The sequence below is a fragment of the Cydia strobilella genome, chromosome 25 (genome assembly GCF_947568885.1).
Source record: "Cydia strobilella chromosome 25, ilCydStro3.1, whole genome shotgun sequence".
NCBI classification, from domain to species: Eukaryota; Metazoa; Arthropoda; class Insecta; order Lepidoptera; family Tortricidae; genus Cydia; species Cydia strobilella.
In genome coordinates, this window is record NC_086065.1 from 3,781,546 (window position 1) to 3,801,859 (window position 20,314).

Here is a 20,314-nt window from a genome sequence, read left to right on the forward strand (position 1 = left end):
AATTTTTTGTAGCCTAATATTTCAACGAGATATGCAATAACAGTATTAGGTAGGTACAGTTTGGTGTAAAATTGTATGAACACTAAAAAGAATTCCTTCTCTTACTTATTAACCGACTTCAAAAAAATGAGGGGGTTATCAGTTCCAGGGGATATATTATATATTTTTTTGTATGTATTTTACCTTAGAACTCTGTCATTTCTGAACCGATTTGGAAAGTAATTTTTTTGTTTGGATGTATATAGTCCCTAGTTGGTCCCGTTTTTGTTAAAACCCAGTTTTGATGATGGGATCCATGAGAAATCCAGGGAGCTCTTCAAATCTTATAGGCATACATATATCGATTTTAGTATTTTCATCAACACACTAAGCACTTTCATCCAAAACAGTACCATTTGATGAAGTGGAACTACTGATGATAACCAGAACGGGACTATTTAACAACGCATACTTGTTAAGCAAGTAGTTAAGTTCTAAAGAAACATTTGTGTTAAGATCTAGTTCTGATGATGGTTTACATGAGGTCCAACTCCTCAAATCTTGATGGCTTCAGATCCAGACCTTAAAACTTGCAACGTACCCGAAGCGGAAAAATGTTTAGTAGCATGATAGTTCGGCCAGACAGATGAAGAAAAACTAAACTAACTCTGGGTTTAGGGAGTGCAGATTTCGAAAATGATGACCATTTTGGAATCCAAGATTGCGGACATGCACTGTCATAAAAGTCGTTATGGATGTCGTTTTATAGGTTTTAGGGAGTGCGTATTTCGAAAATGATGACCATTTTGGCATTAAAGATGACAGAGAAATAACCCCTGTGGCGGCAATGCAATATTTTAAATTTTAGTACCGTGCGACGAGCTGTCCCGAGCGGGCCGGCTGTCAATGTTTGCAGGTTTGCCAGGCAGCCGGCTACAAGTCGATAAGTACTTCCTGCGCTTTTGCGCGTAAAATGCGGTTAATATCCATTTCTATCACTTTGTTAATTACAAAATAGGCAGAGTTAAAAGAAAAGGGAACAATATAATATTCGCTGCATTGGAGGATGCCTTCAAGGTTCTGGACTGGAACGGACGAGGTATCAATGTAAATGGCGAGTACATCACTCACCTTCGGTTTGCCGATGATATCGTAGTCATGGCTGAGACCATGGAGGACCTCAGTGCGATGCTCGCTGATCTCAGCAGAGTATCTGAACGAGTTGGTCTGAAAATGAACATGGACAAGACGAAGATCATGTCTAACGTCCATGTTGTGCCAACTCCCGTACTAATCGGAGGCTCTGCGCTCGAAGTTGTTGACGATATGTATACCTAGGACAAACAGTCCAGTTAGGTAGGTCCAACTTCGAGAAAGAGGTCACTCGTCGAATCCGACTCGGTTGGGCAGCGTTCGGGAAGCTCCACAGTATCTTTTCGTCTAAATTGCCGCAGTGTCTTAAGTCAAAAGTCTTTGACCAGTGTGTGTTGCCAGTGATGACATACGGATCTGAGACGTGGGCGCTAACAATGGGCCTCATAAGAAGGCTCAAGGTCACGCAAAGGGCAATGGAGAGAGCAATGCTCGGGGTTTCTCTGCGTGATAGAGTCAGAAATGATGATATCCGCAGTAGAACTAGGGTCACGGACATAGCTCGCAGAATTGCAAACCTTAAGTGGCAGTGGGCGGGGCACATTGCTCGCAGAACTGATGGCCGGTGGGGCCGGAAGGTTCTGGAGTGGCGTCCGCGTACCGGAAGACGAACTGCCGGTAGGCCTCCAACAAGATGGAGCGACGACCTGGTGAAGGTCGCGGGAATTCGGTGGTTGCGAGCGGCACAGGATCGGTCGGAGTGGCGAGCCTGGGGGGAGGCCTATGTCCAGCAGTGGACGTCTATCGGCTGACATGATGATGATGATGATGATAATATTCGAGCTCGTCAAACGTATTCAAAGTAATAATACTGCGAGTACGAGGTGAATTTGTCAGTGTTTGAAAATGGCGCGCTAAGTTTCAAGCTCTCACCAATTTAAACTTATTTTGAGTACTACATGGTCTTATAAGTTTTAGTATATAAGTTAACGAATAAAACAATAACAAACACTTAATCTTGTTTTATTTTTGTTATTTTGTTTATCATGTACCTACCATAAAATTGACGTCAGTTAGCGGCGCTCTTATAGTTTTCGTTAAGGTGCCGTGAGAGTGAGAGAAAAAAGAACCTGAACCTACTGGGCCTTAACCAGCTCTCCCGCTCCGTGCACACGCGCGAGCAAGCGGACGCCCTGAGTATACACTAAGTTTATTTCACTGATAAGATTAACCCTTAATCAAATACCGGGAAATTATTTCCCACTTCATTTTACTTTGAGATTTTTTTTAAGATTTTTAATGGCAGCACTCAGCGATACCAACCATACCGATTTAAAATCTTAGGAACATTTTGAATTTGAAAAATGGCAACACTTTTGTAATGGCCGTCAAACTCAATATCAGTTGTCGTGCAATAACAACAGTTTTTTTTTGTGTTAAAATTATAAATAACAAACGAAACAGTCAACGCCCTCTATACGAGTGTAGGCCAAAACTAGTGGCGCCATCTGATCGAGAATCAAATTTTCGTGATTTTCGAGGCACGTTTTTTCCTTAGACTGTATCCATCTATTATGGAGTTATATCTATCTTTGGTCATGTTTCAAAAAGTTCGTAACCGTATCGGACAATGGAAAACTATTTCCCACTTCATTTAAAATTTTGATATTCCGTAATTTTCGAAATCTGCACTCCCTTAAACCTACAAAACGACATCCATGACGACTTTTATGACATAGTGCATGTCCGCCATCTTGGATTCCAAAATGGTCATCATTTTCGAAATCTGCACTACCTAAAACCTATAAAACGACATCCATGACGGCTTTTATGACATAGTGCATGTCCGCCATCTTGGATTCCAAAATGGTCATCATTTTCGAAATCTGCACTACCTAAAACCTATAAAACGACATCCATGACGACTTTTATGACATAGTGCATGTCCGCCATCTTGGATTGCAAAATGGTCATCATTTTCGAAATCTGCACTACCTAAAACCTATAAAACGACATCCATGACGACTTTTATGACATAGTGCATGTCCGCCATCTTGGATTCCAAAATGATCATCATTTTCGAAATCTGCACTCCCTTAAACCTATAAAACGACATACATGACGACTTTTATGACATAGTGTATGTCCGCCATCATGGATTCCAAAATGGTCATCATTTTCGAAATCTGCACTACCTAAAACCTATAAAACGACATCCATGACGACTTTTATGACATAGTGCATGTCCGCCATCTTGGATTCCAAAATGGTCATCATTTTCGAAATCTGCACTACCTAAAACCTATAAAACGACATCCATGACGACTTTTATGACATAGTGCATGTCCGCCATCTTGGATTCCAAAATGGTCATCATTTTCGAAATCTGCACTACCTAAAACCTATAAAACGACATCCATGACGACTTTTATGACATAGTGTATGTCCGCCATCATGGATTCCAAAATGGTCACCGTTTTTGAAATCTACTCTCTAAAACTAATCCAACCGAAATGAATCGGTATGACGTAATACCGGTAGCGTATTTGATACCTTTATTTTTCGGTTATGCAGTCCCTGGGCAGAACACTTACGATTGAGTCATTAATAAATAGTATTGGTACCTAGATTACCAAGTGTATCTTACTTTCTAGCCAAGTGTACTGGACCTTCACAGAAGCCATCTAATGTAGAAAATAACTAATTAAGACACATACTTATTAAGAATTCCCTCTAATTAGATTCAGTCATAATATAGAAACATACTTGGGTAGAATTTGGTTTCTAAAGAAACGTTTTTCATTTGAATTCGTCCTAGTTCCAATCTAACCTACTACGAAAAAACTCCATAACGTACTCAGAATCTGACCTCCCCAGAAAAAGACAAAATAAAAATTTGCTGAATATAGTGTGAGACATGTTTAGAAACTGACTCACTCCGAATCCAACCTAATAAAAACATGATCTACTGAGAAGCTGACCAAATAAGAAACTGGGAAAGTCAGGATTGGACCTATCTCGAATTAGGTAACCTCCGCCCAAACCCAATTTTGGTGTGGAGCCATAGTAATTACCCCAAGTATTGTTTACAATAGTGATATTATCAAGCTTTTCAATCTCGTACCTTTAACCTTACTTATATTTAAGCAAATTTCGTGTCCTAAACACGGTACTCGACTCAAAAGCTGTCTTATATCACGATTGTATAAAATACTATTAAATAATGAACTTCCATAACTTATTAGCCTAATCCGACATTTAAGCTGCATGTATCGCGGGTAACAAAACAAACTTGACATTTAATACAAAATTACTAAAAGTAACCTTAAGACATCCGTGCCAGGCAGATGATCGCTCAAACATTCAAATACCTATCTGTAAAACATAGACATAGTATAGTAGTTATAGACATGAAACCGAGCGACCAGGGGTAAGAGAAAGACATTCTGTATTGACAGGTTAATGTATGGCAGCATAATCCTTTTTTTCTTTCACTCTTATAAATTTCGGTATTTCGCCGTCGCCTCCTGCCATAACCCGACCATGAAAAAAAAACCCGGTCGGTGATAAGGACAAAGCATGGCACTATTTTCTCTTTTCTCTTATAGGAATCGCAATAAGACTATGTTTCTCTATCAAAGAGTGTCAGGCCCTATCTATAAAAGGAATAGTTATGTTCTAAATGTCGAGTGCAGTCTAGATTTTATGTCAAGGTCTAAAAAATAGAAATTGATAGTTGTGCAACTTAATTATAATAAAAAATATGTCGTGACATTATAATAAGTTAGGCTATTTGACTTTGGTAGTTTGATATCATGGCCGTAGCTTTCCTCTTAACAAAAACTAAAATGTTGAGACAGTTAAAGATTTTTCTAGCACATCGTGTCATGTTCTTAAGGAGCACACTGACAGTCCGCCGGACGATATCGGCTTGTCAGTTAGAACAAAAATTTGACAGAACATCTGATAGGCCGATATCGTCCGGCACACTGATAGTCAGTGGGCCCCTATAGTGCTTGACAAAATAAAAACATCGACAATCCTATTATCGATAAGTATACCTTCAACGTTGCTGCTGTTGCTATGCTGAGTGGGGATCCTTTTTGGCGTCCAAATGTTTTTTTGTCTGCATTCTTTTCTTTTTTTTATGTACTATGTTGTGGCGTCAAATAAATGTATTTTCTTTCTTTCTTTCTTTCTTTAATCATTTTCCATATTTCTGCCATGCACCTATTACATCAGCGGAATTTGAAAAATCTTTTATTCATTTTCTGCGGATTTTTTTAAAAAAAGCAAAGAATAAGTTTTGCACCCGAAAATATGGAAAAAAATTGTCAGTTTAAGTACTTTGAGAATCATGTAATAAAACTTATGTGATGGTTTGATTGGAGCTTGCGATTTGAAAAACGATCTTTGTGTATGTTTGTCATGGAGTTTTTTATAAGTATAAAGTATGTGGGTAAAGTATTGATAGGTAGTTTCGTTTTCCTTGTCAATTTATTTCCAAACACGTCACATTTGTTTATAACATTATTATGACAGTTTTAACATCTAGCCGCATGATATCGATAATATAAGATGTCGATAATGATGTGAATTTCGAACTATAGATGCGACATACGAAACTCCTCTCATCTTTTCAGGTTAACTGGAAGATCCGTCAAAGGGATTAGTTCGCCTTTGCACATCTTATTAACTGTTCCATGTTAATGTTAATATGTATTTTAGTACAATAAAGAGTTAACGACTACTACTACAAAGGTACAAAACAATGAAATTGTCGCAATCACAACTTGTACCACGCGTCCAAAACGTCGTAAGCGCCGCAAAATTCATGGCGCTTACGCGTTTAGGTCGCGAGATACACGCTCTGCCTCTATGGTTTGATGCAAAAACGGCAGCAACTCATGACGCAAAATACTGGTTCTCTGTGCCGGTTCTATACGTTAGTAATAATAGTTCAATCTGGTACTAGTTCTCGTTGCTAGAAATGTAGCTGATATAAAAATAATTGAACGATTTTAATAACAAAACTTCCGTGAGGCACTGACATATTATTAAATATATAATTAAACCGACTCACTCAACATGTCGAGCAATCATCGACTTTATAAACGTGAGTGACCCGGTTTAATATATTTAATAAATGGGGCATTTTCTATGAAAAGGGACCTTATTGTCGATGGCGCTTACGCCGCACAGCGCCGCGCGGCATTGTATTTATATCGGAGCATCTTTAATAATGGCGTAAGCGCCATCGACAATAAGGTCCCTTTTTATAGAAAATACCACAAATTAGAACGAGTATGTTTTGTAATAAAAGACTCCAGTAAAAAATTAAATTATTAAAAAATAATATTTACGTATTGTATGAATTTGTATGTCTTAGACATGGATTTTTATTTAAACATTATACATTTTTGCTCAATACATGATAACACAAATAAAAAAATAAAAATAAAAGTCATTTATTGTCGCAGTAGGTAAGTATACAAAAAAACCGGCCAAGTGCGAATCGGACTCGCGCACGAAGGGTTCCGTACCATTACGAAAAAAAAACAGCAAAAAAATCACGTTTGTTGTATGGGAGCCCCATTTAAATATTTATATTATTCTGTTTTTAGTATTTGTTGTTATAGCGGCAACAGAAATACATCATCTGTGAAAATTTCAACTGTCTAGCTATCACAGTTCATGAGATACAGCCTAGTGACAGACAGACAGACAGACAGACGGACAGACGGACAGACGGACAGACGGACGGACAGACGGACAGCGGAGTCTAACTTAAACCTTTAAGTAGGTAAAACCTTTGGGTACGGAACCCTAAAAAACAGTAAAAAACAGTAGTAGGTACCAGCTTAAATTACAGCAGTATTATTATACATGTACATTATATATGTACATATATGACATTTAGAATTATAATTAACAATATTATCACTCAGCTCAGACTCAGCTTGTGCCGCGAGTCTGGCGACTGCACAGCGCTGTTTTTCAGCCCGCACCTATCTCTTTGCTTTTTAAGAAAGATAAAACTATAGGGGGAAAATACATGCCTTCATAGCCTGCATTAACATTTAGAAAGATGCTCACTTATATTTAGTTACAATTTTTATTATATGTCCAGCAATTGGGTCCCAAGCGGTTCAAAATCGGTTCGAAATCAAATGACGGACTTAATGGCAGGAGACATTTTCTACCAGTTACGGATGCGTGTCTACACATCTACATGTATGTTTGTAAATGAGGAAACGGTTTACACGCGACGCATATTTTAGTAAATATCACTGTTGCATTTGTTAGTGAAATCGCGTCAAATAGTTCCGCAACACGCTCGCTCTCAGGAAGGTGAAAATATTTCCACAGACGATTTGCTTTCATTATGGACCATTACCTTTAGTAGTAGTAGTAAATCACTTTATTGTATAAAACAAAAATTGTTAACATGACACAATGACAATTCATTTAACTTACCCATAACAGAAAAAGTAAGGGCAAATCGCCTAGCGTGGTACGGGCATGTGATGCGGAGGGATGAAAGTCATGTGACGAGAAAGGTATTAAGAATGAATGTGGAGGGAGGGACGGGGAGAGGAAAACCGAGGAAAAGGTGGATGGACTGTGTGAAAGATGATATGAAACTAACGCAAGTGAATGATGAGATGACGGGTGACAGAGAGGTATGGAAGAAAAAGACATGCTGCGCCGACCCCAAGTGAATGGGACAAGGGCAAGCGAATGATGATGGACCATTACCTTTAGGGGCATAGATAAAAGGGGGTTTGACTCTTTTTCCATTTTTTGATTGACCGAGCGTCAGCGAAGGTCTCCTTTTCAGCTTGGGCAAAAACGCTTTCGTATGTCCGGATGTTCTCCTACAGGTCGATTCTCAACCGATTCAGTTTTATACTAGATTCATGTGTGGGAGAGTGATAAAGAGACACAAAGCGTTTCGTTGTCGTATCGCAAGCGATTGTCATTTTGGTTAGACGCCCTGGTACGCACGGAACCGCCGAAATACCACAAACTTTCGACCAGAATCTATTCCATTGTTATTTAATAATAATAATAATAAATAAATATTATAGGACATTCTTACACAGATTGACTAAATCCCACGGTAAGCCTAAGGAGGCTTGTGTGTGGGTACTCAGACAACGATATATATAATATATAAATACTTAAATACTTAGAAAACACCCATGACTCAGGAACAAATATCTGTGCTCATCATACAAATAAATGCCCTTACCGGGGTTCGAACCCAGGAACATCGGCTTCACAGGCAGGGTCACTACCCACTAGGCCAGACCGGTCTTCTGTTATTGCACTCTGGTTAACCTAACATTTCCACTTCCAGGTGTTACAATGGCCGTGCTATCCCTGGAGATCCCCAGCACGTCGGCGGCGAGGGCCACCTCCCTCATCTTCGCCAAGACCTCCACAACCACAGCAGCACCCGAGGACCCGAGCGTGCCGGAAGATGAACAGGTACCTGTTCATTTATAACTCAAAGAAATGTCTCTGATCACATGCAGGGACCGGCCCGCTATCCCTTATCGGGGTTTTATAAGAGTATTGCATAAGGCTTAACTCACCATACCCTTTGCCAGACGAAACCATTTGTTTTGCTTTTAAAAACCCTTATATAAAGCTACCACATTTGAGTAATCGATAGCCCAAATACCCTTACAAAACTCTTATCATCCGCTCATCAACACCTTGCATATTGCTTATAAGGGATAAAGGGCTTCCCTTTTAGCATATAAGCGTGCTAATTTAAGTCGTCTACCTTGTTCATAAAGCACACATTACTTCGAATCCGAGCGATCGTCGGCGGCGACGGTGGCGTTCTTTGACTAGGCACGTATTTTCTTTCCTTTTCATACACTACCGTAGATGTAAGTACTAATCCTGTCTCTTTCACGCAAAGGGAAACCTTTATAAAAAGCGCTTAAAGATAGGGGTAACCCTTATTAAGAGCTAGCCTTATTTTTGGTTAGCTTTTCGGTAAGGGTTAGTCAAAGGTAAGGGTATGAATGGGCTTGCAGTTCAAAAGGGAAAGTCTTTCAATGTGTTAGCCGTCTTTAAGTGTCGCTCATTGAAAGGGTTTTATCGCGGAAAGGGTTGTCCGGTCCCTGATCACATGTACTTAAAAAACCGGCTAAATGCGACTCGCGCACGAAGGGTTCCGTCCGTACCATTACGCAAAAAACGGCAAACAAATCACGTTTGTTGTATGGGAGCCTCACTTAAATATTTATTTTATTCTGTTTTTGGTATTTGTTGTTATAGCGTCAACAGAAATACATCTGTGAAAATTTCAACTGTCTAACTATCACGGTTCATGAGATAGCCTGATGACAGGCGAAGAGACAGACAGATAGATGTACAGCGGAGTCTTAGTAATAGTCTCGTTTTAGCCTTTAGGTACGGAACCCTAATAACTATAAAATAAATAAAAAACCTACGCTATATGCAAAAAAAATCATGCCAAAAATGTCTTACATTAATTTGGAAAAAAACTGATACTTTTCAAACTGCTAGAAACTACCACAAGGAAACTCGCTTTGACAAAAAAAAGCACATCGAAATCGGTCCATCCGCTGGTGAAGTACGATGCCACAAACAGACCTACAGACATTGGCGTCAAACATATATAACACCCCTACAACACAAACATATAGCTCCTGATGACACTCCTCGGTACAGAGTGAAACATGTCGAGCGTTTTTCGGCTTAAAATACGTGAGTGACCCGTAATTAATATATTTAATACTAGCTTTTGCCCGCGACTTCGTCTGCGTGAACTTAGTAACCGCAGCTAGAGTAAGAATAGCGCGCATATATGCTTAATTGTTTACACAAGTTATCAGGCATTTCATTAATAATCTTAATTCCACCCTGCTTTTCACCCTCTTAAAGGATGATTTTCGGGATAAAAACTATCCTATGTCCTTCTCCGGGACTCAAACTATCTCTATGCCAAATTTCAACTAAATCGGTTCAGCGGTTTAAGCGTGAAGAGGTAACACACAGACAGACAGACTTTCGCGTTTATAATATTACTAGCTTTTGCCCACGACTTCGTCTGCGTGGACTTAGTAACTCCAGCTAGAGTAAGAATAGCGCCTGGAGAAAGTCTTATAGCAATTATTCAATTTGAGCATATTATGCACACAAATTAGCAGACACTTCATTAATTATCTCAATTCCACCCCGCTTTTTACTTTCTTAAGGGATGATTTTCGGGATAAAAACTATCCTATGTCCTTCTCAGGGACTCAACCTATCTCTATGCCAAATTTCATCTAAATCGATTCACCGGTTTAAGCGTGAAGAGGGAACACACAGACAGACAGACAGACTTTCGCATTTATAATATTAGTATGGATTATAGTATGGATATGACATCCCTCGTTTTTGCGTAGGGGTAAAAAACATATAGTCTGAGGCTTTCTTGTCCGACGGAACCGGAAAGCGGCAACGTCGTTTAACGCAGCATACTGAAAGTTGACGCTTTCCGCATGGATAATGGAAAATATTTTTCAACGTTCAACGTTTACCGCAAGCGGGCAGTTTAGATTCCAGGGTATGAGGATGGAAATCCATCCCAGACTCAGGTATGGGGCAGCGCGCAACGAACCTATCCATTGGTTTAATGTGACTTCCGTCAAAACATGACACAAGAACATTACGATATGCCTGATCTTACGATTGGCCGCTGACATAAAGATATATGCTATAAGTAATAATACAAACATTTCGCCTTGATAATCGCAGCAAATAAGGAGAAATTCAGTCAGGAAACGCATAACGCGTATCACCTTCACAAGTTCCCTACGCCGATCGAAAAGTTGCTCTAACCTTCGACATTCTGATGTTGGTTAAACTTATATGATTTATATAATCGCCTCCGCCTTCCGGTATTTACATTTTAAAAACATTGATTATAATCTCATTTAAACCGTCTCATATAAATTGATGGATATCAAATAAATTTCATATTTCGAAAAGCTGAATGAGCTTCATCTCATTGGTACAGTGTTCAACGATGGTGGCAGTAAATAATCTAGTAATGTTCTCGCACTCCATACATTAATCATAACTAGCAATGATTTTTATTACGCTTTCGATTTTTTTTTGGATATCAGATTATTCAATTTTCAATTATTCAGGCACAAAACCATCTAATGATATTAACCTACCTACTTGATGCTTAACTTCCACTTTCAACTAAATTATAAATATCCATATAACATATATTTATGTACTAAGTAACTACCTATAATAAATAAAATTACAATATTATAAAATAAAAACTAACATAGTAAACCTAAACTGTATACACTTAGTATATAAAAACTTAATAATAACAAACTAGTCCCGTAAAAAATTTCCTTTTAAGTCCCGAACTATTCCCTACCTGGGCCAAATGTTCCAAATTATTATATTAAAGTTAAATATAAATAAAAGTTATATAATTATAGGACATTAATACACAAATTGACTAAGCCTCACAGTAAGCTCAATAAGGCTTGTATTGTGGGTACTTAGACAAATATTCATGAATACTTAAATACATAGAAAACACCCAGGACTCATCACACAAATTAATACCCTTAGCGGGATTTGAACCCAGGACCATAGGCTTCATAGTCAGGGTCACTACCCACTAGGCCAGCCCGGTCGTCATATAAGATATTTAGATTTTTTTTCCTAATTTTCAACACGCTTCAATGATCTAAAATTGAACTTGTCGAAAAATGTATAACATTGTTTTTATTTTCCATTCCAGTTAGAAACAACAGCGGAAGGAGGACAGACCAACACCACCAGAAAACTCACGGGGATCCCCCAAATTGACTACATCTACGACCCCAACCTTCCCCGAGAGCTGAATGGCTTCAATCTCTCAAACTACCCCTTCTATGAGACCGTGCCACCACCAGAGATGATAGACTTCAAATGTGACGGGTTGCATGATGGGTTCTACGCGTCAGTCCCTCATAGGTGTCAAGTAAGAGTTTTATTTATTATCCTAACTTGCCCCGAGAGGTGAATGGCTACAATCTCTCTAGCTACCCCTTCTACAAGACCGTGCCACCACCAGAGATGGTAGACTTCAAGTGTGACGGGTTACATGATGGGTTTTACGCGTCTGTTCCTCATAAGTGTTAAGTAAGAGCTTTTTTATGACCTCAATACTACCATAAGAATCGAATCGCGACAGTCTACATAATTATATTACCTACAGGACTAATATTACCTATAAGCAAAGATAGATATAACTCCGTAATAGATGGATACAGTCTAAGGAAAAAACGTGCCTCGAAAATCAAGAAAATTTTATTCTCGATCAGATGGCGCCACTACCTTTGGCCTACTCTCGTAGAGATGGCGTTTACGGTTTCGTTTGTTATTTAACAATTTTAAGGCATATCAGTGTAAGAACATGGGTCAAAATCATATAAAAATAATTAATATAATAAATGCAAGTAAAAAAAACATTTATACGTATATAAATTCATTTTTTGATATTTTTATTTTTAGTTTTAATCGTGTCTCGATAGATGGCAGTGAACTTACTGTGGTTGAAAAATTTACTATGACAGTACCGCTCTATCTTATTATATCCTCTTTGCCTATAAGACAAAGGCTAAAGTCGGGTTTCCGGCTGAGTACTTCTTCTATGACACCGTTCAGCCACCAAAGATGATAGATTTTAAGTGATATGAACAGCACAATGGGTTGTACGCTTATTTTCCTCATGTGTCAAGTAAAAGCTTTATTTACTACAACTACAACTTGCCCCGAGAGCTCAATGGCTACAATCTCTCTGATCACACCTTCTATTATGACACCGTGCCCACCAGAGACAATAGATTGTATGTGTGACGGGTTACAATACATGATGATAGTTCCACGCGTCAGTCCCTCATAGGTGTCAAGTAGGTACGAGTTTTATTTATTACCCCAACTTGCCCCGAGACGAGTGCTCAATGGCTACAATTTCTCTGGATACCCCTTTTACGAGACCGTGCCCTCACCAGAGACACTAGATTGTATGTGTGACGGGTTACAATACATGATGATAGTTCCACGCGTCAGTCCCTCATAGGTGTCAAGTAGGTACGAGTTTTATTTATTACACCAACTTGCCCCGAGACGAGTGCTCAATGGCTACAAAATCTCTGGATACCCCTTCTACGAGACCGTGCCCTCACCAGAGACAATAGGATTCATGTGTGACGGGTGACATGATCGATTATATGCTTCTATTCCTCATAAGTGTCAAGTAAAAGCTAAGCTTTAGACCCTAGTCAGATATATGCCTAAATTCCTTAGTTATTTATTTGGATCTAAATTGGTACACGAAAGATTCATTTGTAAACAATTACCTGTTCTCATTTTAGAAACAGAGAATCATTTATAATATAGATACAGGTGGTTTGTAATAGTGAATTAAAGCTGTTCAGAAATTGTCTTGAATCATACTCATAAATTGAAATGTGCTCCTTTACGAAGTTAGTCAAGTCTTTTCAGGGATTTATGTGCGGTGGAACAAGTTTTTTGATAAATAATCCCTGCTCCCATGATTCCAGGTATACCACCACTGCCTGTTCGGCACGCGTTACGACTTCCTCTGCGCGAATTATACAGCATTCGACCAGAAAACTTTCATCTGCCACTTCGCCTCCGAAGTGGACTGTAAAAACTCGCCAAACTATTTCAACAGGTGAGTTCCACTATAAATTGTATATTCAGAATTACATGGAGTTTGATAAGAAAACCTTCATGTTGTTGTTGGTCAGTGTGGACGATCCTTTAGCGAATGACGTAGTGAGTGCTGTGTGCAACCCATCATTTGACAATAATGCCGTGATTGCCGTGCGCTCGGGTAGTTTCTCGTCTCCCCTGCCGCCGCCGTCGCCCGCACCGAGTAATCGGTCGCGGAGGGCTGCAGCCCGCAGTCTGCGCTGGACCACCAACGCGAGCGCTCTTTGAAAATGCTCCTCGTTATGGAGCGAAACATATCGATCATCGACTTTATAAACGTGAGTGACCCGGTTAAATATATTTAATAGAAAACCTTACAACTGGTGAATTCCCAGCGGTGTCAGCGGTGTCCATGCCTATCACGTTCTATCAAGTATGTAAGTGCGAAAGTGACGGGCATTAGTGACAGGCGATAAAAATTCCATGCTGCGCCATCTGCCACTTCGTATAATTTTAAAATTACTTATCTGGATAGGAAATATGTTCTTGCCTTTGGGTGCTCGCAATTTTTGGACTGTTGCAGTTAATTAGGTATTATGCAACGAAGCATTTTTTTAAGTTTTCACGGACGTCCGGCTGCAACAACCGGTGGCGTGGACTGTAAAGAGCGACGGTCAACCTCGACGCTTGGTCGGGGTTCGGACACGCGAAGAAGATGCATTTGCGTCTTCTATGGTATATTTATTTCTGTGCCTTAGACTCATTCTACTAGAGATGTCTCAACAATTACCTGTTGTCTTTAGACATCTTTCTAATTATTCCATCCTTCTATCCTCTAACCGCCCAGAAATAAAAACTTGCCAAAACAAATGCAACTTAGATTTCTCAATATGAAGATTTAAAATACAATGGACAGGGGACCTTTTTAAAGGCGTCTCGTTGGTAAGCTAGAGGATATGCAACCGGGAAAACGAAAATTCAGAAGAGGAATTTTCTCGCATGGAAGCCTCTCGCCTGTTTATTAACTCAAACTAACCTCAAACAATTATTTCCAGGAACGAAGCTCTGTACAAAGCCGCATCAACGACCACCATCCCTCCCCCCACCACGTCGACCACCACTACTACCACCCCCCGCCCGCACCCGCGACCCCGCCGGCCTCATAGATATGACTACTATGATGATGATTACTATTATCCCGCGAGGGATGATTACGACTATGAAGAAAGGTTAGTAAAACTAACACTAGATTGACCTTTTATTAATTTGCCACAATACACAAACATAAACAAAACCATATAGAAATATAAGTAAAGAAGGATTATAATTTGATCTCTGTTTCAACGGTTACCTGGTAGAGAATGCCTTCTGGCATTAAGTTCGCCTTTTGTACATTTACTGTGCGATAAAGTTTAAATAAATATATAATTAAATATTCCCTCAAAACTCATTGAAGTCTCCGGATCTCATTCAAGCAATGACGTTTATTTTCAGGGGTGGCAGGAGACCCAGACCCAGACCTCGACCCCAAGGCAGGCAGGGAGGCAGAAAACGTAGGCCAGTCGATGATTACGAGGATGACAGGTTTGTCATTATCTTTGTATAGTCCGCACTCATGCTCCATGCGTTTTCTAGCTGAGTAAATGAACGCAACAGATTTCCTTTAATTCCTTGAAATTACCAGAATAAGTCTATTAATTCTCATTTTATTATGCACATGTCTTAAGTTGGTTAGTTTGTGTCGTCGCTAACATCTTCTGAATCAAGAACTATCACAATCTATTGTTCAAAATTTAAAACTGAAAACGCGATAAAAGATAAATATTGTCCAATTAGGCAAAAATAAGTTTTACGCAAACAAACCACAAAGAGTCTTATGCTTAAAACAGAATTTAATATTTTCCAGATACGAACGTCGTCCGCGTCCAAGAGACGAGCAACCTGATGACGACTACGATGACAGAAGACCCTACGACAGGCCCAATAGGCCAGCCAAGAGACCTTACAGCGACAGGCGACCGTATGAAGACGAAGAAGGTAGGCCTGGCTATAGAGCTGGAACCAGAAGACCTAGACCTAGAGACGAAGAAGAAGAGAGATACAGAGAAGATGACAGACCAAGGCATCAAGATAAACCAAATGAAAAGCGACCTCGTGATGATATGAGAAACCGTGATGATCCTGAGCGAGATGATATTAGAAATGAAAGAACTAAAGATGAAAAACCTAGGGAAGGATTCAGGCCCCGGGATGAAGGGAAACCACGTGAAGAAATAAGGCCTAGAGATGAAATTAGGCCCAGAGAGGAAATGAAGCCTCGAGATGAGATTCGGCCACGCGATGAGATAAGACCTAGAGATGAAAAAAGACCACGCGATGAAGTAAGATCGCGAGATGAAGTAAGATCGCGAGATGAAATAAAACCAAGAGATGAAGGTAGGCATAGAGATGAAGTTAAGCCCAAAGATGAAGGAAAAACTCGTGATGAAATAAGGCCGCGCGATGAACGAAGACCATCAAGAGATGAAGGCAAATCTTCAAGACCTTATTCTAATGAAGGACGAAGGTATAGAGGAGAGAGGGAGAAAGGCAGAGATGAAAGGCCTTACAGTAAACCAGAACCAAGACCAGAGAGAAATTATGATGATGAGAGAGTTCGTGAAGAAAGAAGACAGCCACCAACCGCTCCTGAAGGTCAAGCGTTAGTGAAACCTAATGGCCATGGTATATTTAGTCAACCAAGAATGCCGCCAAAGATCAAACGGCCGGTTCCAGCCACCGAAAAAGATAAATACGGATATGTCCCCATAACGACCACAAAAGCGCCGTTAAGAGCTGACGATGATGAATATTATGATGATTACGAAGAAGAAGATACCAGGAGACCATCGTCATCTGGAAAGAACAGTCAAATTCAACAAAGGCCAAAACCTGAATCTGTAGAAAAGGAAAAATTTAAGCCTTCAAGGCCACATTATTCTAGTCCAGCGCCTAAAATTAAGAAAAATAAAAGGCCAATCGATTACGAAGATGATGAATATTATTATGAGCCACCTGTGAAATCACAGAAATACACTTATAATCAAAGGAACAAAGAAACTCCTAAACTTAAAGTGACTGATGAGTATTACGACGATTACGAAGATAGGCGAGATATGGATAGAGATCACGTAAAAACAAAAGACGAAGATATTACTAGTAGAATCAAAGATCTGAAACCTAATGTAAAAGTACTAAAGCGTCCTTTTTTACCGTCTAGGGGTGGAAGTCCCTACTTGCCTAGGGGCTTGCAACCAGTTGCTGGTAAAGACTTAACTGCGCCCCCGAACACCACCCCTAAACCCACCACCACTACTACTAGCACCACTACTACCACTACTACTACCACTACCACCCCTAAACCTACTACTACCACTACTACTACGACTAGACCCACTACCACGACAACTACAACTACTACTACAAGGCCCACCACAACCACAACAGAGGAACCAACAACCACAATTACAACAGGAAAACCAACTACAACCGAACTGACAAAAGACGATTACGAAGACGATGTCGAAGAGTACTATGATGAAGAAGATATAGATTACGACAAAAAAGAAACCACAACAGAAGAACTAACGACGCACCAACCATCAACAACTCGCAAACCAAAAACAACACACAAACCAATAACAACACAGAGACCAACGACAACAGCCGCCGCTGAACTGACAACAAAAGACCAAGCCAAAAACTTAGCCGAAAAAGTATTAAGGATATACAACGATCAATACCATGCAATCAAAGAAAAATTGGAAACTACTTTGTCACCTGGAGATTATTTAAAGCCTTATTTAGCGGCTGAGCAAGCGGCAGCGGAGGAAGAAAGAAGACAAGAAGAAGCAGATGATTACAATTACAGACCGACACAAGCACCATTTAAACCATCCCCTCAATTACCAGTAGTTAATCCAGAAATTTCAAAGCCCTACACGGCGACTGGCAAACCTTTAAGAATACCAGAGAACATATCTATAAAACAGAATCTAGCTGATTCTATCGAAAATGATTATGATGTGACACTTAACGAGGCTATAGCGCCTGCCCTTCCAAATTTAAATGTTAGAAATAACATCCCAAGTGGATTCATAGTTCCAGGAGATAGGGACTACACTTATTCAAGATTTAGGAGCAATTTCCAGCAAGAACCACAATTTGCGGCTTCAGAATTAAACAGCTATCAGATTCGGAAGAGGCCGCAGATTTCAGGGGTTAGTATAAGAACTCCGACATCATATTTTCTACAACCACAGAGATACCAAGATGGTATACAAAGGCCACAACGGCATCTAGTTTATGACCCAAGACCTCAAAGCCATCCAGGCGTTTACCAGGCGCCGCAGTTTAAACTATTTTGAGGCAGTTGCCAATCCCAATGGCAAAAAGTGTAATTCATGTAGTTGAATGATGGATAATTTTTTTGTGTTTATATTTCGTTGTCCAGGGACAATAGGGGTGCAAGAAGAAATATATCACGTTCTACTATTATGCTCATTATAGAAATAGCTTGAAACTACCACAAAGATGCATGTTTGGTAAATTTTAATACCATCAAATTAAGGTTTTAAGAGTTGTCCAGGGAAACGTAACCATGGCAAAGTGGGACACAACAAAGTTGATTCATCCCATGCCATGTTGTGGATTAAATTGGAACATTCAAATTGTGATGGGTAACCTTTGAAAGATTTAACAAAAAAACCTGTGGTTTGTACCATTTTTTCGCAAAAATCGTTTAATACACGCTGCAGGTTTTCGTTTTTGGTCCTTTAGTCATTTCTAGTTTATTTAACATCACTGCCAAGTTTTATGTCATTTTTATTTTAAACTAATAAGTTCAACTTGAATTATTTTTAGCAATTGATCTGAAACGGATACTTAAACAAAAAATATTCATGAAAATTAAGTTTTTAGTTCTTAAATATTTCTTTTTGTATTTGCCGATATTTTGAGTAGGATAATTTACCTCTTCAAACTAAATATAGAAATGTACGGTCAATGAAATGTTGGCGCATCTCAATGTCGACAAATATAGTGCAATAATATTAGTATACGTACAATACGTACATAGTTGAAGATAAGTTATCGACGCCTCTTTATCAATATGGTCAAAACTATTCTAGGCCCAATAGATTAGGGCCCGTCTGAACTAAGTCTGCATGATCTTCATAAGCGAAAGAATGTGGGAATCTGGGAATGCCACCGTAAATGACAAATATCAAAATATGAAATTCATAGCGGCGCTGCAACACTTTGTCGCTGCCAAAACGGTACAAACGTAGCTTAGACAGATTTTACTCATCTTAGCGCACCAGCTGAAAAGAAGAATAGCGCTTTTTGTAAATGAGTATATTTTCAACACACTTGCTCAAAACGACGTTTTTATTCCACCGATTTTTGGCTCATAATCCTAGATATGTACATACTTACACGCGTGCTTTTTCAGTATATTATAACACTCGTGTTTTTTCATTATATTATCCGACTGAGTTAAGAAGGTAACTGTTTGCTAATAATATGCATGGAAACGGAGCCTTCTTTAATTGGTCGGACTGGCCGGCCCGCCCGCACCCGGGGCGAAGGGCGGCCGGCAGTATGACAGGTTTTAGACTTTTACTAACTGTATTAACAATTAAAATTTGATTAATATGAACGTTTCTTTTTTTGTGTGCAAGTGTGTTGAAAAACGTCGTATGAAACGCGTGTGCATTGGTCATTACACACATCGGATTTCTTATTGCGCGCTCGCTTACAGCTCGCGCGCACAATATGGCCTCGTATGTAATGACCAACTTAGCACACTAGTATCACAATGTACTACACATACAACAACCGTGTATACAACCGTTAAAGATAGTGTCAACCCTAAATTATGATTTTAGAGATAGACCATATATTTTTGAGGATTAGCTATAAATATGTGTGGCCTAATAAAATTATGTATATTTTGAGGTGCTGAGATATAAGAAGTCAATGATAAAAGGTCAGAAAAAAGGCACAGTTCCCTACTGCTAAGATTTTGAAATAAAAAATAAAAAAACATTAGTGTGTTTAATTTTTTTTATATCAGGTCTCATTTGAAGAAAATGTGATAAGTTCTTTTATGTGAAAATGAACAATTTAAAATAAAAAATAGAAAAATTATATAATTTAATAGCAGTAGGCACTGTATATAATTTTGTAGTTCACTAATTTAAGTATTAACAATACTCTTTAGTTACCCTATCGTAAGGCAGAAAAATATATTTTTCAAGGGTTACCGGTAGAATGTGCTGAATGTTTTGTAAATCATATAAATATTGAACAACTCTTTGTAAGTAAATGTATCTAAGTACGTAATTTAAGACAATATTTTTCTAGAAATATAAAAAAGTACTTTTGATAAAATGTGGTTTCTTTTTTTGGTGTCACTTCTTCATTTTATTGTCAGTTATCGATTGTTATGATATTATTAGACAATAATAGTTACTATGTT

General features: G+C 39.0%; 1 protein-coding gene across 2 annotated transcripts in view; it reads left to right on the plus strand.

Annotated features, from left to right (window-relative positions):
- The window catches only part of LOC134752789 (general transcriptional corepressor trfA-like), a 61,564-nt gene extending 41,417 nt beyond the window's left edge, over positions 1 to 20,147 (plus strand). For both annotated transcript variants that reach the window (XM_063688499.1, XM_063688498.1), the window contains 6 exons: positions 8,435 to 8,565; positions 11,873 to 12,094; positions 13,680 to 13,813; positions 14,850 to 15,023; positions 15,289 to 15,378; positions 15,701 to 20,147. In XM_063688499.1, coding sequence (XP_063544569.1) covers positions 8,435 to 8,565; positions 11,873 to 12,094; positions 13,680 to 13,813; positions 14,850 to 15,023; positions 15,289 to 15,378; positions 15,701 to 18,200 — 3,251 coding nt within the window. In that variant the 3' untranslated portion in view covers positions 18,201 to 20,147. The remainder of the gene's footprint in view (positions 1 to 8,434; positions 8,566 to 11,872; positions 12,095 to 13,679; positions 13,814 to 14,849; positions 15,024 to 15,288; positions 15,379 to 15,700) is intronic.
- The last annotated feature ends 167 nt before the right edge of the window (positions 20,148 to 20,314 follow it).